Source organism: Thunnus albacares, chromosome 15 (genome assembly GCF_914725855.1).
Source record: "Thunnus albacares chromosome 15, fThuAlb1.1, whole genome shotgun sequence".
In the NCBI taxonomy this organism is placed as follows: Eukaryota; Metazoa; Chordata; class Actinopteri; order Scombriformes; family Scombridae; genus Thunnus; species Thunnus albacares.
This window is the reverse complement of record NC_058120.1, coordinates 13,319,284-13,344,120: the sequence shown is the minus strand read 5'-3', so window position 1 is coordinate 13,344,120 and position 24,837 is coordinate 13,319,284. Positions and strand designations below refer to the sequence as shown.

General features: G+C 41.4%; 3 protein-coding genes across 5 annotated transcripts; 1 reads left to right on the top strand and 2 right to left on the bottom strand.

Annotated features, from left to right (window-relative positions):
* Positions 1 to 248: 248 nt before the first annotated feature.
* Positions 249 to 10,250, bottom strand: exoc5 (exocyst complex component 5). Of its 3 annotated transcripts, none has more exons than XM_044374672.1 (18): positions 10,071 to 10,250; positions 9,609 to 9,703; positions 7,926 to 8,073; positions 7,610 to 7,804; positions 6,128 to 6,192; positions 5,862 to 5,890; positions 5,628 to 5,737; positions 5,366 to 5,410; positions 5,128 to 5,268; positions 4,960 to 5,042; positions 4,664 to 4,873; positions 4,419 to 4,566; positions 4,157 to 4,265; positions 3,780 to 3,900; positions 3,580 to 3,666; positions 3,316 to 3,424; positions 2,175 to 2,390; positions 249 to 1,528 (listed from the first exon to the last, which is right to left on the bottom strand). In XM_044374672.1, the coding sequence occupies exons 1-18, from the start codon at positions 10,104 to 10,106 to the stop codon at positions 1,340 to 1,342; spliced, it is 2,136 nt and encodes a 711-aa protein (XP_044230607.1). In that variant the 5' UTR covers positions 10,107 to 10,250; the 3' UTR covers positions 249 to 1,339. The 3 variants fall into 3 exon arrangements, with proteins under 3 accessions (XP_044230607.1, XP_044230608.1, XP_044230609.1); XM_044374673.1 differs by lacking the exon at positions 10,071 to 10,250 and adding an exon at positions 9,807 to 9,912; XM_044374674.1 differs by lacking the exon at positions 10,071 to 10,250 and adding an exon at positions 9,786 to 9,897.
* Positions 10,251 to 10,293: 43 nt separating this feature from the next.
* On the top strand, positions 10,294 to 14,412 carry ap5m1 (adaptor related protein complex 5 subunit mu 1). The gene is made up of 8 exons (XM_044374675.1): positions 10,294 to 10,511; positions 10,665 to 11,325; positions 11,407 to 11,634; positions 11,722 to 11,861; positions 12,715 to 12,800; positions 13,657 to 13,769; positions 13,914 to 14,010; positions 14,095 to 14,412. Exons 1-8 carry the CDS (start codon positions 10,444 to 10,446, stop codon positions 14,175 to 14,177), a joined length of 1,476 nt encoding a protein of 491 aa, XP_044230610.1. The 5' UTR covers positions 10,294 to 10,443; the 3' UTR covers positions 14,178 to 14,412.
* Positions 14,413 to 14,552: 140 nt separating this feature from the next.
* Positions 14,553 to 24,837, bottom strand: LOC122998076. The gene is made up of 6 exons (XM_044374676.1): positions 24,182 to 24,837; positions 24,000 to 24,082; positions 23,747 to 23,806; positions 23,558 to 23,641; positions 17,481 to 17,595; positions 14,553 to 17,383 (listed from the first exon to the last, which is right to left on the bottom strand). Exons 1-6 carry the CDS (start codon positions 24,390 to 24,392, stop codon positions 16,965 to 16,967), a joined length of 972 nt encoding a protein of 323 aa, XP_044230611.1. The 5' UTR covers positions 24,393 to 24,837; the 3' UTR covers positions 14,553 to 16,964.

The window sequence follows — 24,837 nt, the reverse complement described above, 5'->3', positions numbered from 1 at the left end:
CCGGCTCTCCCCAGTCCATGACTACTGCACACAATTCATCAACTCCTAGATATCTAATCCCCTCTGGCTCTGCTCACTTCCTGAAGTCTAAGAAAGAACTTTACTCTGGTGGCAAGAATTCCCATGAATACTTGATGACTTCTATAGAAAGGAAGACTGTTTCATCTCACTTTGAAAGTGACATTCACAGAGAGAGCTGGCCTAACTTTTGATTCACAGCTAAAGGATATTCATAGGAGGGACAATGATAAAATGCAACATCTTTTTAATGAGTCACAACAGCAGTACAGTGGGAGCAGCTTTGCGTAGCAGACATTTTCAGGCATCGGGAACAAGATCCGTCTTTTGTCTTAAGAGGAGAAGACAGTGACTGTGAACTTCCAATAAGCCCTGTGTGAAGAAGTCCCCGCTAGTTTGTTTCCTTAATCAGCAGAGGTCAACATTTCAATGTCCCCTGACCCAGAAACACAGCAGATCCAGCCAACAATGTCTTTGGACTGTGTGTGTCGCTGGATGAGCAAGTGTTGATCTGTGCAATTACAGTGACACATATTCACTGACCCATTACACCAATCATCTGAGCCTAAGAGGGACCACCCAAATCTCCAGAGAGGTTCTCAGACCTGTTTATAGTTCAGATCACACTTCTCTGCGATGGCCTCTTGACCTCTACTTTGTGGTCAGAGGTCAAAGGTTAGAGAGGTGGTCATGTGTCTCTCTTATCCAGACAGAGCTCTATCTCATGCTTGGTCGGGCTGTCTCTGTTGAGTCCTCTACAGTTCATTACAAAGGGATAGCTGTTCCCAATACAGTGCTACTGCAGGCCTGATGTCTAACTTTACAGTGTGATTGTTGACAATCTCCCTTTACAGCAGCTTTAGGGTATATTCCTGTGCAGCCACAGAATGTATATATATTTGGCACAATCAAAAAAAGTTTTTCTTTTCCTTACATAAGCACAGAAATCAATGTTGTCCATTTACTTATGTCTGAAATCTTAGCCATGTATACTGGTGATAGATTAGTATTTAAAAACAAATTAAATCTTAAGTCAATACACATTTAAACTTCTTCAGCTTGGAGAAATCAACATGAAGAAAAAAAAGAAGGTAAACTGCACATTTCCCACATTCAAAGAGCAGTGGCCTTTATGTCCATGATGTACAAAGCAACCCTGGAAAGTCTGTATGCTGGGAACAGACAGACACATTCTCTGAATGAAGCAGGGGTGGCCATCTCCAAGGTGCATCATCTTATGAAAGCATGGGCATGGGAGGGAGAGGGGAAGGGGGGGGAACTGCGTTACTGGACGGAGGGCAGCCAGGTATTGAATCAGTCATTAACTGAAGTGTCGGCCCAATCTGGCTGAACGGTAGTCCACTCTGAGCTGGACGAAGGCATGCAGGAGGTTCCGGTCCAGATTGGTGAGCTGCTCACCTGAACAAACCTGCTTCAGGTTGTCAGGGGCAACGACCAGGAGGTTACAGAGGGCGTGGAGTGTGTCGAAGAGCTGCAGCACGAGAGGGACCTGGAGGACAGAGGCACAAAAACATTTACACCTTGTAAAGTAACACATTTATTCCCTGCATATAAGCCTCTTATGACAAACGCTCCACATGATAAATCGCAGATTTCTAAGGAAAACTTGTATTGCTTTTAAATGCACCGTTATATCTAACATCCACAAAAAAAAAAAAAAACTACCCTCATCTCTTTTATGAGTCCATTCACACTTTTATGTATTGCTTAAAGTATTAGTTGATTCATTGATTGGTCGATCAACAGAAAATGTATCACATATCAAATAAATATGTAAAAAAAAATCTAACTTCCAGCTTCTCCAATATGAGAATTTACAGCTTTTCTCACATATCATATCATTATAAACTAATTCCCTTTAGGTCTTTTAAAAGCTGTTGTGATAAAATAGGATGATGAAACCTAAGGCTCTGGGATACGTGTATGTCCTTATTTTCTAACGTTTTATACACTAAACATTTAATTAAAAAAAAAAAATTATGAAAATAAATACTTAGGTGCAGCCCTTCAAGTATGCAAGGATTAGAGCATTCAGCTGACCAGTTTATTTAATAAAATCACAGGCAGAGCCTTTGTAGGCAGAGCCATGTTTTGCCCTGTGACCAGTGTATCCTGGACCTATGCCCCCCGCTCACCCTGAAGTCCTTGGCGCATCGTCGGTATTCAGCCACGTCGCAGATGGCCAGCATGCCTCCCATTGAGCTGTAGCTGTACTGCTGTAGGTGCTCGTGGATGAGTCGGTGGAAACGAACGCCCAACTCAGTCAGCACTGTATCCACATTTTTCCCATCCATGGACTTCCGAACATGCTCCACCTGCCGACTGACGTAGGCACAAACCTTGGAGCAAGCCTGCCAGACGGGGGGAAACACAGGGAAATTAGATTAACAAGAGATACCGCTTTGTGGTTGCATGCGTCCGCCAACCAGTCAAGTTGCAGTTTACATCCGTGTCTTTCCAGACTCATAATATTTGTAGTGAAGACTTTGAAGAAATTTAATAAAAAGGTATTAATTGTATTTTCTTTGTATGTGTTCACATATTTGGCCAATAAAGCTGATTCTGATAGAACACAAAATTGTGGAAATGACAGTAGACAGACATTGCTGCAAAGAAGCTACAAATTCTAAAATGTGGATGCTTCACACACATTTTCAACCCAGAAGCACAGATGATCAATACAGTCAGCACAGTTTCAAAGTGGGCACCCAAGATTAGTGTCACCAATTCAGTATCTGACTAAATGTGAAATATGGTCACAATCTCCCCTTTTGTTCCTGAGTTATGGGGATGAATGATGGCCAGAAAAGTGTTTTTGCAGAACATTATGATGTCACAGTGACGTTGATCTTTGACCTTTTGGATATAAAATGTCATCACTTCATGATTTTATGCTATTAAGACATTTGTGTGAAACTTTGTCATAATTAGCGTATGAATTCTTGATTTATGGCCAAAAACGTGTTTTGTGAGGTCACAGTGACCTTGACCTTTGACCACCAAAATCTAATCAGTTCATCCTTGAGTCCAAGTGGACGTTTGTGCCAAATTTGAAGAAATTACCTCAATGTGTTCCTGAGATAAAGAATGGGACGGACAGACAACCCAAAAACATAGTTCCTCTGGCCATGCCTGTCACCAGCGCAGAGGCATAAAAACAACAAACAAAAACTAAAAGCCAACTTTAGTCAAAGAACAAGCAAGTTATTTGCCAGTTGACTCTGCAGATTTGTTTGTTTTGCATGTGAGCTCAGCGGCAGAGGCTGAATCTCTTACTGTAGTGTACTGGATCATGACGTTGTTCTCGTCCTCAGGCCTGAAATCAGTCTTCTTCTGCTCTGTTGCCAAGATGTGCTTCATTTGCCCCACCATGCAGTTTAGTGTTCTGAGTGTAACAGAAAAGACATGAATTAGAGAATGAATGAGTCATGACTCATTAATGAACATTTATTGTTCCATTATGTCGTTTTGTTTGCACATAGTATAAATGATAAAACACATCATATGTAAGAGTAGCTTGTTAGTTATAAACATACTAACCTGTCGATTCCTGTGTCCAGTTTCACTTCCATCTGTTCAATCACCTCTTTCTTCTTGTGCAAGCACTCTGCTAACTTTGGGGATGAGCTGGAGACACAGATTTTAAAACAGTAAATTCAGAGGTCTCCTTTTGATCTGAAAATGAAGCTATTTAATAACTGAATATCGTGGAATATGGAGGATTTTGACCTTTAACTGACCTTATAAGAGGCATGAGTTGGTCATTGAACTGCTTGTCAAACAAGTGAAAGATAGAGTTTGCCTGTTGAACCACATCCAGGAAGTACAGGTTGGCATTCTTGGCATCTGATGAGGGAATTGCTGTAGATCAAAGAGGGAGAGAAAAAGTCCAGACCATAAACTAAAAGATAGATGAAAAGATAAATCAACATGTTCACACATGGAGGAAAACTGCTGCCACCCGCTCTTCATGGATCGAAACCACATAAACACAAAATATAAAACAGATTCTCATTCACAGCAACAAGCATCAGACAGTGAGGACAAAGTAAGTCTCCGAGGTCAGCTCAACACAGGAAAGAGAAGTTGTGGTTACAATGAGCTGAGTTGAATATACCTGAAAGGCCAATCTCCAAAGCATAGTCAATGTGCTCCACACACAGATGTTCAACCAGCAGCAGGAAGATTGAGAAGGCATTCTTGGGCAGGTCAGAAGGATCTGAAAGCTGAGTCACCCCAAACAAAAAGACAGGCAACATGTTTAACTCATTTAACCCAGCAGGAGTTTTCTCTCACAACAAAACGAAAATTAGTTCTTTCTATTTGTAGCTGTCATTACCACACGCCCCTCCAGTCTATAGAAAGAACAAAAGGCTCACCCTGTGGCATCTCTCAAAGGCATGACGTGTCTCCTGCAGCAGGTTGACAACCAGCTCAGGGGACAGAAAGGTCTCCCCATGGGTGTCAATGATGGGGCCCAGGGGAAGGTTGGTGCGCTGTCGGATCCGCTCCTTCAGCTCTTGGATACTGTAGAAAGACATAAATAACGATTGTTTGTACTACATTTTATCTTTGTGCATAACATGTTCAAATAATCAAAACAGTAGGAGAACTACAATCTGACCTGCCAGTGCCAATTGGACGTTTCTGGTGGTTCTTGGAATCATAGTAGCGCTGTAGAATCATAGCGCCTCGAGTGCGAAGGTATTCCCTCTCCATGTCAATGTAACTCTCCAGGTAGGAGGAGAAGATGCTCTTTATCAGCTTGGACAGGAAGGTGTGCTTGTCTGAGCCCAGGTTGAACTCTGTCAGCTTGGTGGCCAACGCTGTGGTCCTAGAGAAGTCACAATACACACAAAATGTAAGGGTGAAGGGTACTGTGTATACAGAAAGTCAATCAAAAGTGAACAAGCTAATTACCTAGTGTAAAGGTCATAGAGGTTCTTGAGGTACTGTTCCACATCAGAGTGTCGGGTCTCATCCAGTTTTTCCCTTACATGTGCCTGCAGACATAAAGTCAATCAAATATAACATGACAGCTGAGGCCGGTCTTGATAAGCCTAAACAAATGGGAAACAGTAGAAATACCTGTAATTTGTTTTCAAAGATGTTCTGGATGAGTTTGGCCATGACAGTCTCTGGGCTGCTGAAGACTTCGCCCACTTGTTTGTTGACCCTCTGACAGAGGACTGCCGTGTCCTCAAACACGTCATTCCTCAGGTAGGCCCCCTAGGAAGACCAACGAAGGGTTAATCCAGAATCTAAAGGTGATATAGTCTTATAAAAAAGTGTAACATTAAGTATAAAAGAAACTTAATACACTTACTTCCTGACACTGCTTGATATAGACGTCCACACAGTGTGCATAGCCCTATTACAAACAGACAGAGGTGTTACTTTTCTGCAAACATTTATTCAAAGAGCAGATTTAATCCAGCATTTAAAGACAGAAGAAAACTTCACTGATACTGAACTTCTATGTTATTACATCATGTATGAATTGAGTGGCAATCCTAATTATAACATAACTGTATATAAACAAAAGATTAGGTTAAATGTAGACATCAAACATGACTACTTTCCATCACCTTGAAATGTAACAGAACTGCTGCCACCTCCCGCATACGTCCAATCTCACCCCTGCGCTGGGCAGCAGTGAACTCCTGGATTAACTGCCGCTCCAGGTCATGGTACTTACCTGCAAACACAAACAAAAACACACAAAATATTATCGTTTGTAGCTAAATGTTATTGTATTTGTATTGGGGATTACTGTATCTAGTACAGATTATCATAGGTGATGAGTTTCGTCACAAACTTACTTGCAATTTTTGCTTTGACATCTGCAAATCTGTCAGAGAAAAACATAATTAACCATCGAGGAGACAACGACTAATGATATGCCACTTTAAATTCTAAAAGTTAATGTGTTTTATTTCTTGAAACCTTGTAATATACAGACTTCAAATACTTTATATGTTCTTCGATGGGCTTACACTGTGAGGAATAGTCTACATCACTAATACACTACCTTCCCCTTGTTTGTCAGTGCTCTTGTCTAAAGCTGCCTCCAGGATGCCTGACTTACCTGTCAAATGGCAGCTCCTGGGCAATGAGATGCAGCTTCTGAATGATATCAGCAGCCTCCTTAATCTGAAGGAGAGAGAGAAAGTGTGTGTGTGTGAGAGAGAGAGAGAGATGTCAAGAGAGGGAAAAAGAGAGAGCACGACAGGACCATGAGAGGTGGACATCCAGACAGAAAAGTGGGCAGGCCACCGGCAGTGTCTCCACTTGGGGGATCATCACCTTAAAGCAGCCCTCCTCCACCTCCCCGTGTTGAACAGGGAGCTGATAACAGACAGGCTGTGCTCACCTGGGCATCGGCAGCAGTCCTGACTTAGCAGCACATCCAACTCTTTATTGGCATGCCTTTTCTGAATGGGCTGTAATCCCACAGGAGTCTAAATCGCCTTCAATAATCTGTCCGGCCAGGGATATCTGTCTAAAAAAAGGGGGCCCTGTCGAGAACCCCCCTCCCACCCCCCCCGCCCCTCCTGACATACACGCTGGCTGAAAAAAAAAAAAAACCCAGACCTACGAAAGGCCCGCCGTCCGCAACTCCTCTGTTCCCGCAGATGCCTGCCTCAGCTAACATCATTACTCTGCTCCCGTGAGGAGGATCCAGCCTTTCTGCTCGGCGAAGGTTTTCTAAGTATCTGTCCCCCAGCTAAGATTAGCTAAATCCCATGTAAGTAATGTAGCCGTCTCCCTGCAGTCAGGGTTTAGCAGCACTTGTCTCCACGCTGGCGGCCCAGCCCTCCCTTTCAGAAGGATTAGCAAAGCCATCCCCCTTCAGCTATTCACTTGCAGCTTTCCTCTTTCCCCCTCATCTGGAGGTATGCTCAGGAAAGGGAATCTGGCCATATATTTCTGCATGCCTCTCCGGAAAAACTAGCTCCATCTCCAGCTCCCGTCTCTGGGATTGACCCCGAGACTCACTGCTCTGCATCCACTAATGATGTTCCTACTAACAGGAATTAATCTAAAGCATCCCAATCTGTTACTGTACTTACAAAACTGCAAAATCAAACTTTCAGGGGTCACTTGTCTAACATCATCATGGCCTCTTTGTAGGCAGGGAACTAAGTCAAATGGGCTTTTCATCTACTCGCCTGCGTGTTATCACCTCCCTTACATGTACCATCACGCCACAAGCTCTTTCCTGTTGTAATGCCACACAAAGCTGAGGACCAACCAAATTCTCCCTCCCAGACAACATACTGTAAATGCAATTAGAGTTGACATGAGCATGTTGACATCCATGCTAGTCAATCAGCCAGCTATTGTGAGACAGCAAATGACAGTTTATTAATCCAAATTAGCCGAGGGATCCAACTAAAGGGATAAACTTGACAAATTAATATGGATGGTTTACCTCATAATCCTGTTCATTCTCACCTCCAGCAATATCACAGCTGGGGTCCTTGTCAATGGTCTCACACACACACACACAAACACACACACACCTCTCCACTGAAGTGAATGGAGGGAACATGTGCAGCATGCTCACCTTGTCTGGGTTATTGAAGACATCACTGCGTAGATCTCCATCCAAGAACTCATTGAAGTAGGTCATCAGACGCTGAGCTTCCACCGCCCTCTGCCGAGGTGTGTTCACCCCCTCCAGCTGGTCGCCAAGGTGACAAACCTTGGTTGCCACGTAGCTGATATGCTCATCAAGCTCCTGGAAATGCTGAAAGGCCACCTGAATTGATAAAGAACAGAGGGGATGTGAAGAATTCATGTAATGTGACGAATAAATCATCTTTGAAAGCTCAAAGACATTCAAGTGGGTGTCTTTGGGTAAATTTGACCATACAACACACCTGGTTGCTCCTCTGCAAGTCCTGCACTTTGTGGGCAAATTCCTTGGCCTCACGATGACACTGATGTTCAAGTTTCTCCACCCGCCGCTGGATCTTCTCATCTAGTTGCTTCAGTTCCTCTATGTGGTTCTCAAACTCTTCCAACAACCTATCACAGCAGAAAGAAGGTATGTAGATGCAGAACTTCACATACTGATCTAAATAACAACAATCCGCAACATACAACAGGTAAAACACGCAAAAAATAGCTGGAGTAATTAGGTACCACAAGGTTAAATGTGTCCCACTGACCTCACAGTTATACAGTAGTTAATAGTAACAGAATAGTGCCGGATGCTTAATTCCTGGGTCCCCAGACTTAAGAAGCTCTGAAAACTAGCAGCTTCGTCAGCTGCATTTTAAGTGCCATCAGGACTGCAGAGCAAATGTTCTAAGTCAGCAGCACATTTCATAGAGTAGGAAACATCCCAAAATGATGAGTGTATAATCTCTTGACTAATTCCCTCAGCACTGGCTAGAGCTTAAAGACATCTCCCAGCCCTTCCCAATAGACACTCATTCCCTGGCTGGTGACTCACAGTATGGTGGCCTCCAAAGATATGTTGTCTCCGACTCCTCACTAAGAGCTTCCGAGGAGGTGGTGGCAACAGTTTTGTGGAGGAAGTAGATAAGGCAGGATGGATCTACAGTATAGTTAAACTGTTATGGCATTTTTGCTTACGAGAAATAACTTGGTCCCCAAGTGTAAACATAGCTACAAACACTGAAAATGCCATGATGAGTTATATACTTATACCCTCCAACCAAACCATCAGAAAACACCTCAATAACCGCATGAGAGTGAGATGAAGTTTGGTACATGCACAACTTTATTTAACTCGAACAGTATTCAGCAAGATATATTGACAGTTGTAGATAAATGTATAGATAATGTATCTTCAAAAATGTCTAATAAATTTAAAATGTTTCGTTTCTGAAGCCAAAGCTGATTTGAAAGAGGGCATCCTTGCTCTTGACCATATCGGCAGTTCCCACAAAGTATACAACAACAGCTGCAGTAAGAGAAAAGACAATGCAATGTTGGGAACATAAAGGCTGACATTTTTCTGGCTTACTAGAATATCTTGATTAAATAGAGAAAAAAAAATCTTAAAAACATGAGGGGTGAATTGTGGAACGGGCAATTAAACAAGATTGAATTCGATTGAATTAGCGAAGAGGTTGCATTGTTATACAGCTGAACAATTGAGTTACATTCACACTGAATGTGAGTTTAAAAGCTGCATTGCACATATAAAAAGTAATATTTGTGTGGAAAATATACCATGTGTATCAGAACCAAACTTTTCATTGTCAAAAAGTGATTCCCATACCAGAAGTTAAAGTTCAGTTAATATGAGAATATTTTAAACAGTATAATGTGTTTGTTGTCAATTTTCATGGTGTGAAAAATCTTACTCTTTTTTTATATGTCTATAAGACTGCAAAAATGCATTCAGGAGCTAAGTGACCCACTGGTAGTGTTACATTTTGTCATCGAAGTTAAGGTTAAAACCCGGAGCTCTGGACTCTACTGGATTTCTTTGGTTCGTCAGTTTATGATAATATCTATTCTAACCCTAAGGATAAGGGGGAGGAAGATGTGTGTGTACTGTAAATGTGAATGACAAGCTCATACAGTACCGTTTAGGGTCAAATGCTTCAGCTCCTCCTTTGGAGCCTCCTCCAGGAGTCCTCCATGCCAACCTTTCAATGTACTCATCTGCGTCAAAGGGCTCCTGTGGGTAACGTTAGAGCAAGTAGTGAGAGTAGTGAAGATCACCACACACATCAGCAAAACACCAGCTAATAAATAAATACCGTTAAGATACAAGAACAGACTTAGTATGTTGACGCTATGCTGTACTTGTGTTGACGTTACTGCACATTAACATTCAATAACATTGACGTTTCCCCCGAATGACTCAGATAAAGTACACAAGTCCACCTCTAATTGTAGCTAGTAACATGAAGCAAGCATATTCCCAGCTGTTTGAGCCATTGCTGATTAACAATTACACACAGATGATCAATTAAGCAAGAACAGGACCGTTAATGATAGTTAGCCGCCTAGCTAGCCTGACAGCTATCATCGAGTCATTTTACCTCGAACAGCTGAGCAGTTGTCGCCATGTTCAACATTCAGCTGGCGGAGTAGTGAGATGCAGTTTACACGATGGAGCTCAGAGTCGGCAAAACCGCCGACTCCCACATGGATTTGCTAGATTTCAAGCAGTTAAGCCCCTTTGTTGACAGCTAGCTGGTTAGCAGCCCAGCTTCCTGTATGGGAAAGAAGGGTGGAGATAGTTGTTTGCAAGTGCGCATGCGCGTGTGTCGGCTGATCGGCGGCTGTTGTCACATGAAACAGTAGCAGGAAGCTCAGCCGCTGCGTTAGTGAAACAAATGCATGTCAAAATGTTAATATGTTGTAAGTCAGAGAATTTTCTGTAAATTGAGAGACTGAAGTGCGCCTGGACAAATGAGTGTGCGTGCTGTGTGGATTATTTCTCAGGAGAAGGGAGAAAATGTGTCAATACGCTTTTCGAGGTTTGTAACCGACTTGTAATTGTTTTCATAAATACACTTCCCGTTTATGTAAGTGTAGATGACTGCAGCAGCGTTATTATATCATGAAACATCTGCTGGCACATTGCTTTGAGCACACTGTGTTTACTAATGTCTTGTGTCTCCCCCCAACAGGAGGTTTTCTACTGTGGAGCACCGTGCAAAGAGCCTGGCAGGTTCCTCATATGTAGCAGTCCCAGAAGAAAGCACTGTGCTGCAGCTCCTGCTCACTGAGCTGGGGCTGTCAGACTCACACAAGTCATATGTAGCACTCAGAGATGATTGCCTCCACCGTCAGCGGTCACCAGCCCTGGAGCTGCGTGTGGATGGTCCTGGAAAGGGAGCACTTTGGCCAGTGTTGGCCATCTCTCAAGGGCCTCTTATCCTAGCTTGCCTGCCTTTAGTGGATGCCCCTGCTGAGCCACGGCCACCTCTGGCCAGCCTGTTGTCGGTCTCCCAGGGCCTCACGCTCCTGGCAGGCCTACAGACTTTTCTACTCGGCTCTGCGAGTAAGCCTGATAGTGAGGGGCTGGCCTCTCGCCTGGCAATGCTGCCCTCTGTGCTCCTGCAGGTTTGTCCACTTGGCACACCATTGGATGTGCCACTACTGGGGCCACCAGCTACATCCACAGCACCCACGCCTGCTGGGAACCAGAAGCAGCCAGCGTGGAAGACTGGGCTACACCGGGGTCGGGCTGTGGTGAACGTAGTGCTGATAGAGACAGTACGTTCCATGCAGTATGGTAACCGGAGTAGACAGGACCTGTGGGATGTCTACGGCACTGTGACATGCAAAGTAAGTGCAGTTTAAAGTAAAGAAAGAGTAATAATTCTTTGTCTTTTGTTCTACTTACTATGTTTGTCCTTCTGTCAACAGTGTGAAGTGGAGGGGGTGCTCCCAAATGTGACAGTGACCCTCACTCTGCCACCAAATGGTTCTCCACTGCAGGACATCCTGGTCCATCCCTGTGTCACCTCACTGGATTCCAGTATCCTGACTGCCAGCAGCGTTGATAACTGTGATGGCTCAGCTTTCTCTGGGCCATACAAGTTCCCCTTCTCTCCTCCCCTGGAGCCTTTCAGACTATGCAGCTATACATCTCAGGTAAAAATATACAACACATACTAACATACCCACACATTAGTCTGAATATCTCCAGCGATTCCTGTTGAAATATTACTCCTTCATCAGGTCCCTGTTCCCCCCATCCTTGGGTCATATCAACTGAAGGAAGAAGCAAACCAGCTGCGTGTGTCAGTAACTCTCAAACTTCATGAGAGTGTAAAGAATAGCTTTGAGTACTGTGAAGCACGCCTGCCCTTCTTTAACAGGTAAAGAGCACAAGATGACATAAACAGTTTAAGTGTTCACAACATTGAGAAATCTGTCTCATTATGACCAAAACTAAATACATGCAAATTGTCAAGTTGGCTACAGTGTCCTAGTCTTGCCAAAACGTATTCTAGCAGCAATCAAGTAAAGGTATGTGTAAGATAACTGTTTTAAAAAAAGGTTTTAAATTATTGAACAGTGACATTAAAAGCACCAGTTATTAGAGTAGCACAGTATTCTAAAAATAAATGTTTTTTGGTCTCTTGCATTGGACTTTTGTAATATGAAACAGATCCTTCCTGTATCTTTAGTTGGAAAAAAGCAATAGGCACTCCTTTTTGCAGAGTATCTGCGCTGGTCTCATGACAGAACACAGAATAACTCATTAATCTGAATAAATGAGGCCTCTGACAGCCAAGTAATAATCTATCCTCCAAATCTCAAACTTTACTCATCATGCGCAACTGTGTGGTAAAACACTCCTCTCACACAATTTGCACAAATGTCCCATAAATGTTGTTTTAAAAACCCTTTAACATATTTTTTTATCAGCAGACTGTTCTGCTGTGAGGTTCCCACATGAAATACATTGACAGTTCATTGTCCCTGTGGGTGTTCTTGTGGAGCAGAGATGATAAAATTCTCTCATTTTAATAATGATCCAATATAGATAAACAGTTCTCCTGTGTCAAATCTGCTTTCATCACTTGCCTCTGTGTTGATAAATCTTTTTGGAACACCAATTAAAGTGGCCGAACCAATGAAAGCTTTCAAAAGAATTTGATATAAATTATTTCAGTTCAAGTTTGCACTAACAAACTTGCTTGTGGACTCTTTTTTTTGTGTGTGCAGGGATCAGATGGGTGTTGTGGATATGAAGGTGAGCTCCGGACAACTGGATGTTTCAAAGGAGAAGAACCTGCTGGTTTGGGTCCTCGGTAAGCTTTGTACTCCAGAGACTTAAGCTGCTTTTCCACTGCATGTTACAGCTCAACTCGACTCGACTCTACTCACCTTTTATGGTTTTCCATCAGACAAAAGTTGTAGATAGTACCTGGTACCCAGTACTTTTTTTGGTATCAACTCCGTCGAGGTTCCAAGCAAGTTGAGTCAGGACTAATAGGTGATGTGAAAACACTGCAGACCACTGATTGGTCAGAGAATCGTCCCTAGAATCATCACTTGCTTGACACGGGACGTCCTACAGTGGAAAAGCAGTAAAAGAGCCTATGTTTCCACAGTAAATTAAGTAAGTTATTTGTTTGTGCTTTAGAACGTAACCGCCATTAAACTATCAGAAAGTTATGTTTTATCTCTCTCATTCACTGCTTTGTTCTCTCTACCGCTGCTCCCTCTCCTCGATCACTGCTGTGTTGTCTCTCTCTTTCTTTCACTCCTACTATGTCTCTTTTTCTCTCATCTCCTTTAAAATGAGTCAGGAAGCCAACAACAAAGCCCCATTTTACTTTTAACATTATCAAACAAAGAGAAATGTCCTTCTCTCATCCTAAACTGGTCCTAAATCAATACTAAAGCACTTCCTTGTTTTATGAATGAAGTAGTATGCAAGTTGAAGCAGCCATACTGTGTGTGTCTGATCAATCTGTGACAGTCATCCCTGCAAACGGCACCCCTATTGAGGGGGTACTATCTGCAGTGTGTAGAGTCGAGTAGAGTTGGGCCGAACTGGAACCATTAAATGAAACACAGCTTCACTGTAAAGAATAATTTTTACTGCAGCTCAGTATCTGAAAAAAAAAACAATGACTACTTTTCACTTCACTTGATATTCAGGACAAAAGTTCCCTAAATGTCGCGAGGTCACGATGGAAGGCAGGATCAGCTTTTCAGGGCCAACACCAGGACCTACTGACCCCCTCTGCACAGAGCTCACAGCCTATATTAAAGTAAGTCAATATAAGTGGCGATAATCATTATCCAGTTACAATCAATACAGCACAGTTGTTTCGTAAAGCACTACACACTCTTGGCCATCAAACTTTTGGGAAAAAATTGTAAAGTGATTAACAATTCCAACATTATATTCACAGTTGTATTTTAAAGTGCCTGACATGACGCTATCCGGATGTTGTGTGGACCAGCATTCAGTGCAGGTTTATTCCTCTGCCAAACCACGGATTGTAACATGTGAGTTCACAATATTCTTTGTAGCAATGTTGGATGCATAAACATGTGCTGAAACTGAAAGCATTTTTTCTGTCCTATCCTCAGCCCGAGAACTTCAATCCAAAGAGTACTTCATATGGAATTCAACAGGCACTGCTCCAGTATCCTCTGGACAGATGATGCTGTAGCATGGAGAGGAACGCAGTGGAAATGTGCACCGTGTACAGTTTTGGGACTGAAGAGGCTGTAAAGAATATATAATATAGTAGAGTGATCTAGATCCGATAGTTGACCCCATGAAAACACTTTGTTACTATTCTGTTGTTACTGGAGAGCTCACAAATGATTGAAAATTCTGCCTTTCAAAATAGTTTGTAGAGTTTATAGCTGCTGGTGATAAAGCAAGAGCTGATGGGAAAGTGGTATTGTTGGCCCTAACATGTTATTTAACATTCATATGTAAAATACTAGAATAATTTTACCATCACTCAACACAGATCACATTGCACAAAGTTAAAGGAAATAGTTTGACTGGCAGAAGTATTAGTTTTGTTAATGGATGGCTACTACTAAAATAGCCGCTCCTGTTGTCCAACTTCTTTTATCCCCCAACCTTCACCCTCCCTCAGATTTATCCCATCGCAGACACAAGGGCCACCCCTTGCTCTGACAGTCCCACTTCAGTGACTCTCCATCAGCCGGATAATTAGCAGCTGGGGCCTTGTCATCAGCTGTTGTGGGCTTGGAGGAGAGGGGCGGCTGGGCTGTGAAAGACCAGGCTGCTCTGGCCAGTGTCTTGGCTACAAAAGGCTCCTCTTTAGAGCTGGCAGGAGGCCTAGCCCCCCCCCCACCTCCTCGCCTCCCATCACCACCACTTACCCCTACCCCTTTTGACCCCGTCCCCGCCCTGTCAACTAGTGGCTAGTTTGAACACAACCTCTCCAACCAGACTGTGATTGAGCGCTGACCCTCAGAGACTTTAAAGTAGCCGGTCCCATTCAGCTTGCAGGACCCGCCTAATTGGTGAAAAAGTCACAAGGATGGTAATTGTTGTGTCGCCTCTTGAGGTTGCATTGGTGCTTTAACTCAATTAATGTAGATCTTTAAGTATACGTTTTTTATCTTTGTTGTAGTAACACAATTGTCAGGTTAGACCTCTCTTTATTGTCAACACTTAATTATAAAAACATCATTTAAAAAGTTTTAGATGTTTCTCTGACCTGAAATATGACGAGGTACATATACTAACTCTGTTACATTTCTACTATAAAAGCACCACCTCAGTGTATTAAGTTGAATGAATAACAAGCTGATGAAGGGTTAAATCAGAGGAGATTGTGCCCTGCTATTCCACAGCGGCCAGACTCCTCTGAGTGCCCTCATTGTCTGCTGTTGGCCTCTTGTGCCCCTTGCTGGTCCAAATGCTACATTCTCACGTGGATTTCCACTCAGAAGGCTGACCATGACCAATCCTCTGTCAATTGGAACCAATTGCTCACACGGCATCCTTCACCTTCTTTTTATGTAGCTGTACGGAGTGGCAGACACCGAGACCTCTCGGCTCTCCCCCTCCACGATGATTTGGCTTTAAGGCCCAGTGTGTGTGGCTAGCGAACTGGAAAAGGAGAAGTTTTTTTTGAAGAGTTGGGCCACTCTAAATCTCCTCAGTATCCCAATATGTGGTCAGTCTGGCTCCTCAAGTCTGCAGTCACCGACCTCTCACTGGCAGACTTTGCTTTGTTGATTGAATGGCTTGCTAAGTAGATGGACTCGTTTTAATGTGTTGCTCTGCTCCAGTGCCTTCAGCCCAAACCTCAGGGCATTAAATTCTATTGTGTTTTTAAAAATCATTCATTTATTTCATCATTGTTTACTTGTATATACATGCATACAGGAAAGGGATTTTTGTTTTTACAGTATTCATCAAAATGACGATCACATGGGCCAAAAATAAATTGTGAAAAAAACAGAAGTTTCGATTGTCATAAATCATGTTGGGACAACATAAAGTTGTGCTCAGAATTTCCTTTCATACCAAAGGGTTCAACATACCTAAGCATTTATTACACTTTTTTAAATATTGGAACTGTTATTTACTGAACTGTGGGAGTGGAGTTTACTTTGTCCCTTAGCCCAATAATGACACCCAGTGGTAGACTTCAATAAATCATGTTGATTTTTTAAAAAATACAGTTTAATCACCATTCTACTATTGAACTAGTTCTACTTAATCATTGCCAGATCATCTTTGCTGATTTAATTCCTGACCAGCCCCCCTGCTGTATGATGTGATCCCAGCAATGTTCATCTGATGCAGCGTGCCTGAGGACCAGGCTTTTGTTGGCAACTGTGGCCTCAGGTGTTTGGTAGGAGTCCAGTTACTCTCAGACTCTCACAGCCTGCTAAGAGCTGGCTTTGGGGAGACCACTTGAAAAATGATGGTGCAATTAGCAGTTTCCTGTTTGCATTCTAATTATTCTTCAAGAGCCACAGATCTTTACGGATATCTTTGGATACTGAAGGATTCTTTTGTACTAATTTCTATACCTTTTGCCCAAACAGACAAGAGTCTTCAAAGCTGGCTGATTTGAATCCCAACTCTTTGAACTGAATATGAGGTTTATTTTTGGATGTTTTGCTATCAATATTGTAGGAAGGCTAGATGAGCTTTATAGACTCAATGCCTTAACAGCACATTTACTCATTTTGTTCACCATTTTCACCCATAGAGGGCACCATAAGCTCAGCCATGCAGGGAATATCTCCTTTACAAAGTTCTATTTAGTTATTTTGCAAACTGTTTCTAACCCTGTGAGAAGATGACTGAAAATGACCACCTGTGCAAATGTGATGCTTTGGATTAAAGCATCTAGTGACCAAGATGCTACAGAAGCTGTTTCAGTAATTAATTTGCATTAACAGACCCCATGTTTAAGATCTGTTCTGATCCAGATTACAAAATGAAAAAAGTGCTCTTAGTTGAGCTTATGGTCCCAGATCCCTCTTGCACCTCTTATCCTCCCTGTCTGGCAGCCTCTGGCAGACCACATCCAACTATCCCTCTGTGTTTTACCCTTATTCTCTGTTCTCTCTATGTCCCTTTCATTTGTCCATGATAAGTTTTTGTCAAGAGACACCCCTCCATGTTCACTTTGTTGAACAGTCCTTTTATCTCTGTCTTTGGGGCCTCGAGCTTGATTTCTCTGGTTAGACTCTTCGGCTTTGCGCAGGAGGTTTTGCTGTGTCTCTTCAATGACGAGGGTCAGAGATTTTGGTTCCAGAAGGCAGCTGAGGTCCAGCCTTTCTCCTGTAGTCTCATCCCAGAAGATGTCCCTCTCCGTTGGTCTTCTCACAAGTTTCAACCTTTGGATCCCTTCTTTATTTGGACCTCCAGCTGAAGGAACCAGTGAGAGGATGGAATTCATCAAAAGGCTAAATTCAATTAGTCTTTGGATTAAATTACTCATTAAGATTATAAATTGCAGTCCTACCATCAAATGTGTAGACAACTTTATGTCTTCTCTGCTCTCTGGCCTGTCGGAGATGAGCTTGTCGATACCGATGAGCCTGTTGTGCAAGAGCTGTCTGGGCCTCCAGAAACCCTCCCTAAAGCCCACAAGAACACATGTTCACACATAAATTACAACAATGGCAGAATGGACTGTGACTGATATATTATTATATATGACATAATAGATAGTTAATGAATCAGTGTGTAAGTAGCATTTTCCTGTTATGGTTGTAAAAAGAAAGTAGGATAGACATATATTAGCATAATGCTTCTGCCTGTGCCTTTTCAGTCACTACTTAATACATAGACTGTTGACTTTGTCTATACTGTCTAGACTGTTTATACTAATTGTATATTAGATTTTATATTTTATATACTGTTTATACTTGTTCTATTGTGTGTGTGATGACTGAATAAAAAATACTACTACTACTACTACTACTACTACTACTACAAGTACTACTTGTTTGAGGTGGAGCTTTGAACTACTTCATATACAGTCAGCTTTTGAGATGATTAATGGGAGAGGAATCATTTTTTTCTCTAATCTTAGAATTTTGGTGAAATATTAGATCAAATCAACTGTTATAAAATGACACAATAACTTCACAATGTCACCTAGCTCACATACACCTATTTGGCACAACCAAGATTTTCTTGTTAACAAATCACCCATGACAGGCATCAAATGGAAGGAAAAAGGCATAACACATCTACATCTAATACTTTACTTACCTTCATACAATAGTAGGGCATACTTACAATACACTCAATTAAAGCTTGCAATCAGGGCAAAAACCAACACATCAAATAACAACCTTCAACCACTGCCCCTATTGGACAACATCAAAAAATTTGCTAACTCAAACAAACCTTTGTCAAAATTATACAAACTTTTATATCCTCCACTGATTCCACCACACCTCTTCCAATAAATAAATTGGGAAAAAAACCTGGACTTCTGGACTCAAATATGCAAAAATACCTTCAACATGTCCATGAACACTAACACAAGACTAATTCAATACAAAGTCATTCACAGAATACATATTACACAAGATGCACATAATGGGACTTACTAGATCAGACATATGCACTCACTGTGCCCACCAGTACAACACTTCTGGAAAGAAATAACTACTAAACTATCACTGTTTCTTGGGTGCAGCATCCCCCCATCCCTGTCACTGTGCATATTAGGAGACTTGGACATACTTCACACATCACAAAAACAAATCAAACACCTCTACCAGTAGCTCTAACTATCACCAAGAAAACTATTTTACTAAATTGGAAAAACAGAAAACAACTCACTATCTCAGAGTGATTAAATATTTAACAGAACAGGTAACACTGGAACAAAACTCAGCTCTTTTAAAAAAAAAAAAAAAAAAAACCCCAATCTGACCAATTCAGTGAAAAGTACCCAAAACTTCTTAAATCTCTTGAGTTGCTGGTAAGTTGGTGCCACAACAAACTCAAAAAAATAACATCCATGTACATTCACATATATATACAAACACTAATAGGACCATACATACACATACACTCTTACAAACACATATACACTCTTTAGAGGCAGACATACAATTGAAAACACACTTACAGGCATAAACACATTACATTGAAACTGCTAAAGAAGAATAGATCATCATCATCATCATTATTAATATTATTATTGTCACATAATGATTTATTGACATTTCTTTCTCTCCTCATTCATTTCTATTTTTTTAATTTATTTACTCATTCATCCACTTTTTCCTCCAATTTTTCTACCAACCGTCCCTTTGTTTGTTTCTACTATTACTGCTGCTAAAATATCATTAATGATTCAAATACTTTTATGCCCAAACTCACTCCACACAGCTGCTTCCCCACAACAATCATTCACTGCACATCTTCTCCATGCACATCTGTAGTTAATCTCTCCATTTTAATATTCTAAATGTTGTTAACCTGTATCCACCTCTACCTTCCTACTGTATGTCATTCCTGCATCCTTGTTGTAAATAAATAAAAAAAAACTAATAGAAATTTGAAACAAGACAAATACAAATTTTATACATGAGCTCACAAGACAAAAAGACTGTAAACCTCCAGTTTACTCCTTAACATTGTTTTGTATTTTACAAGCCTATTATATTAACCTCTTGTGGAAAATCTTAATCTGAAAAGCAACTAGTAACTAAAGCTGTCAAATAACTGTTGTGAAGTGAAAAGTTGCAGAAAATGAAAGTTATCATGTACAGTACAGGTACCTCAAAATTGTAAAGTATAGCACCTGAGTAAACGTACTTAGTTATGTCCACCACTGAATGACACAGCATTTGTATATTTTATTTTTAAAGCTGTGTTATTGTTGCTTTTACAAAGGTGATAATCAAATATAATTAGTGTCTTGAGTGGCCTCCTTGCCACTTTTTGTTTTTTTATTGTTCTGGGATTTAAGTGCGTCAAAAGCTTTAAGGGCTGTTTCCCTCACAAATCTTCCAATTATCAAGACTGTCCATGTTTACATTTGTTCATTTGTCATACGCTTTGTCCACAAGATCAGAGTATCGAAAATGTTTGCAGAATGTAGTTGTTACTGAGACCTGGTGTAATAGTCGTGTCTCAGTAAAATCTGAAGTCCTCATTTCTGTCTGAATATGTGCCAAATTAAACATCATCCGTACTGCTTGCCTTAAACCAACAAACGAGGCCTATTTTAAATTCTGTATTTTTCTAGGGGAGCTTGGTATGAGCGTTCAGTTAGGCTGTGCTTTCAGTCCCTCCAGCAGACACGCCATCAGCATTTCAGAGCAGAGAATACTGCTTATTTTTTGAAGATTTTGAAACCCAATTTTATATACTTTTTTTAAATCATTCAAATTTGGCTGGGTGGTTAATTATACATTTTTCTGTGGCGTGACAAACTCAGAACACATATTTATTGTTGCTTTACATGGACTGTAATATTTTATGCATGGCTTATGTGAATTTGTGTCACAGCTTTTCTTCCTGTCAAAAAGGAGTTCAAGCACTCTTGCTTGCTATCAAGACAAAGTGGCCATTTTAATAACAATCAAACATTAGACATCTGTTTTTATTATTCATATTATTGTGAAGCTACATTTTGCCAGCTGGCTCAGTCACCATGACAACCTGAGAGAAGGCCCATCATATGTCATGATGCATTTCAGAACTTCCAGAACTCAGCAAACTGTTCATAAATTAGAATCTTCTCTACATCAGTTCAACTTTGTGAGTGCAGAACACAAGACCGATTTCTAACCATCTTATCTACAAGAGTTTGTAAAAACAGTTTGGAAAAAGAGTTTCATTCAATAGGATTCCTGTTGTAAAATGGCTGAGAAATCCAGCTCCTTTGTCACTTCTGACATGGACCTCCAAGTCTTCAGAGGAAGCCAGCTCTCCTCCATGTCCTCGAACTACACAGTTCAGGACACACTTGGAAAAGGAGCATTTGCAACAGTCGCCAGATGTATCAAGATCAAGCCCCTGGAGAGAAGAAAGAGGGCCTATGCTCAAATTTCCCAAAAAAACAACGGGAACTCTGACAGCACCTCACCTGAAAGGAAGAGGAGGAAGATCTGTGGAGGAAGATCTCCAGTGAAAAGGCCCTACAGTGAAATTTCACCGGGCAGCCACAGAATCGCAGAGCTCTCTTCCCCTGAAAGGAAGAAGAGGAAGATCTGTGGAGGAGGATCTCCAGTGAAAATACCCTATGGAGAAATTTCACAGGGCAGCCACAGAATTGCAGAGATCTGCTCCTCTGAAAGGAAGGAGAGGAAGATCTGTGGAGGAAGATCTCCAGTGAAAAGGCCCTACTGGGAAATTTCACAGGGCAGCCAAAGAATCCCAGAGGACTCGTCCCCAGAGAGAAAGAGGAGGAGGATGACAACGGACACTGAGGAGAAAGTCATAGAACTACCAAGCACGTCTAAAGAGGCTTCTTGCACCGTGGTCAAGATCATATCTACGATGAGGAGAGAGGTGGCTTCAAGTGGCACCAGAAACCCAGACACCATGTCCCCCCCTAAAAAGAGGAACGAGGACTGGAAGGTGACAGAAAGGGTGTCAAAGATCTGGATCATCGGCGACAGTTATGTTCGTCGAGGGGAGGAAGCATCGCATGAGTTTGGCAAGAATTTCGGACTTAATGCCAATGTTCAGTGGTTTGGCAAAGGAGGAATGCGTTGGAGTGGTGTCCTTCCCCATTTTTATGCTGAGTTGGCCACACAGAGTCCTCCAGATATTTTGGTGCTCCATGCCGGTGGCAATGACCTAGGACTGATGTCAAGTCAGCAACTTGTATCTGTAATGCAGAGGGACTTGATGCAGCTGCATGCAGAGTTTCCCTCAATGAAGATTGCATTTTCCTGCATCAATGAACGGCAGGAGTGGAGAAATGGAAAGCCATGGAAGGTCAATAATGACAGGAAGATCATCAACAGTTGCATGAGGAATAATATTGGCAGCCTTGGCGGTGAAGTAATTGAACACCCCTTCTTGAGATATTACGACAAGAAAATATTTCTGCCAGATCGAGTACACTTCACAAAACATGGGAACCAAGTCTTTTTGACGAGCATCCACTGCAGGTTGAAGAAGATTCTTCAGAGGTCTTCTCCAAAACAGCCATTCTGAACTGACCATAACTGTGAATATAAATGTGATTGTTGTTTGTATATGTGTATTAAATAAATACACATATACAAAATACTAATTTTGAAAAGTGAATTAAAAACGGATCCTGTATGGTGGTGTGATGTCTGTAGGGACAAAGCAGAGCAATAAATCTGAACAACAAATTCTAAAGTTCATAATTGGCAGTAGTGTTCAAATTTTCATGTTATTGACTTTAGCTAATCTTCTGTCATTTAATTTCAGCTCAAAATATATATCACATATATCAACCTCTCACATACTAATTAAAGAAACATTACATTGTCAATTATTCTATATGACATTATTGTAAATGCATCAGTGTGTAAACAGAATTTTCCTGTTGTAGCTGCTCGAGGCGGAGTCAGTATGAACTACTTTATATAAAGTTAGCTAGATAGTCCGGTGGGGTTAGATGATTAATCAATGATGAGATGAAAGAGATGAAAGAAGTTCTGATACATAAATCAGTTTTCAGTTTTTGGACTTTTTCTCTAATCTGTGATTTTTGGTGAAAAATTGGATCATTTGAACAGTTTCTGAAATTAAACCATGTAAGATGTTTAGAGGGGAAATGTCTCTTTGGTGGACCTGCTAACAACTCATAGACATCTGAAACATGACAGAGACACAACTATACACTTTTATGATACAAGAGACACAACCACACATTGATTTGATACCTGAGTTCACAAGACAAAGAGAGTGGAAACCACTGGTGTAATCTTTAACAATGTGGTGGATTTTATAAGCTTACTATATTAACCATTGTGTAAGATCTTAATCTGAAAACTAACTAAAGCTTTCAAATAAATATAGTGGGGTAAAAAGTATTATGTTTCCTACTGTGGAAATGTAGTGGGGTAGAAATATAAAGTAGCAGAAAATGGAAATACTCAAGTAAAGCACTCAGTATTGTCCTCAAAATTTTCCGCCACTGAATTACAATGCATACCTCATGTGATTTATAGCTTAGTAAGCGTATTCCTATGAACGGTAGTTAATCTTAAAGTAAACCATTCTATAGAAAAAATCATGTGACAGTCAAGACTATTCTTTTCTTTGTGTCGAGTGTGTGCTTAATAGTGAGGGCCTTTCTGTTCCCTGTACCCTGAAAATAGATCCCATTAAGGGCCAGTCATGGCTGTAGACCACCCCACTTTCCACTCCACCGGCACTTTAATCAGATCCACTGGGACAGGAAGGGCCCACACTCACAGCTCACAGTTGTCTCTCTCTCCCCGCTCCATCTTCCCTCCCTCTCTCTCTCTCTTTCTTAAGCACTACTGCACACTTTAATTTTCCCGCAATATAAAAATATATTATCTGAATTATTGATGTTATAGATGCACTTCAGTGCTTCTATACTTTGACAACATGCTTTACCTGAATCATTCTGCCGGTGCCGGAGTGTCCTGTCTGGCCGATTGTAGAAAACTGGCGGACACCCCCATCTCTGCAGTCCCTGCCCTACAACAAACATCAAATTCCTTATTGGGTTTCAAAATGGAACGAGGGTAGTGATGCTGGGACAGTCAGCAGGGATATTTCACTTTGATTTCTTTTTTTTATTACCATGGCAATTTGACTGGCAGTGCCTGTGTGGCCAATTTGAAGGGCCAATGGTTGCAGTGCCTGAGGAGAGATAATGGTGGGATGTCTGTGTAAAAAATCACAACCAGTCAGAAACAATAATGCAAAATGTTGTCTCCCTGAATCCCAGCACAGGATTGAACACATGAGCAACTTCTCATATGACTCAGGACACAAGAATAGCCTGTTATAGTTAAAAAAAACTACATAAGGGAGCTGATTTTGCCATGCTAACCTGGGGTCTTCGGGGTGGATGAGAATGAATGATGCTTGAGTTGTTGCTTTGCTTTGGTGGGAGGTTTCCTGCAAAGCATGATTCTTATGGCACACACATGCATACACTGTTATCTATCATCAAAACCAGTATCACAATGAGATGGTGTTAAAAGAAAAAAGCCTGAATTAAAAACTACTAACCTGAGAGTGTGGAAAGACTTATTTCCTGTTTCAATGGAGGCAAAGTTGTTTTCCTCTGTCCCAAAGATCCTGACGGCTGCTCCAGAGTGATCGGCAGAGTGGGGAGAGTCCACTGTGGTTTGGACTGGCTGACTCGTTGTTTCCCCTCTTTTGGTGGACTTTTACATGGGGAAACTTTATGAAGCCTGGGTCTGGAGCCTGTGGAGCCCATTGTCGTGCTCCCTGTCCTAAAGACTGACACGCAGAAACACTAAATTCTCCTCTGGTACAAATGAATTATGGAAAGTTTTAAAGTTAGAATACCTTTCCTCCAGTTTGTAAGGGTAAGGGTTAGGGCTAGGGATTTAAAATTGATTCTCCAACTTGCCCCATTTGTTCCAGCTACTTCCAAACAAACCTGGTGGTCCTCAGATCTCCCAAGCTAGCAAACTAAATGTTTATCTTAAAGCATCTCTGCCTCATGCCAAAGTACAAATGTAATAAACACTTTTGGTTGTGGTTAAAAGAGTAAGTGTGCAATCCATCTCTCCTTCGTACTTGACTTTCTCATTATAATGAGCTTGGTTTCTATGGCAACTCTCCCCACAGGTTACTTTGTAACTCATAAGTTAATGCTTGAAAGAACCTGTTATTTTCCTGCACCCTGTCCTTATTGG

Bases quoted from the DNA above. Each gene is read 5' to 3' on its own strand.
- LOC122998076 (XM_044374676.1), bottom strand. From the start codon at position 24,392: ATGGGCTCCACAGGCTCCAGACCCAGGCTTCATAAAGTTTCCCCATGT. The intron at 23,807-23,999 runs GTTAGCATGGCA...ATCTCTCCTCAG, and splicing joins ATCCACCCCGAAGACCCCAG to GCACTGCAACCATTGGCCCT. The intron at 17,596-23,557 runs GTAAAGCATGTT...TGTGGGCTTTAG, and splicing joins GCACCGGCAGAATGATTCAG to GGAGGGTTTCTGGAGGCCCA.
- ap5m1 (XM_044374675.1), top strand. From the start codon at position 10,444: ATGAGTGTGCGTGCTGTGTGGATTATTTCTCAGGAGAAGGGAGAAAAT. The intron at 10,512-10,664 runs GTTTGTAACCGA...TCCCCCCAACAG, and splicing joins GTGTCAATACGCTTTTCGAG to GAGGTTTTCTACTGTGGAGC. The intron at 12,801-13,656 runs GTAAGCTTTGTA...CTTGATATTCAG, and splicing joins CCTGCTGGTTTGGGTCCTCG to GACAAAAGTTCCCTAAATGT.
- exoc5 (XM_044374672.1), bottom strand. From the start codon at position 10,106: ATGTTGAACATGGCGACAACTGCTCAGCTGTTCGAG. The intron at 9,704-10,070 runs GTAAAATGACTC...CGTTACCCACAG, and splicing joins CAACTGCTCAGCTGTTCGAG to GAGCCCTTTGACGCAGATGA. The intron at 8,074-9,608 runs GTACTGTATGAG...CTGCTGTGATAG, and splicing joins GAAGCATTTGACCCTAAACG to GTTGTTGGAAGAGTTTGAGA.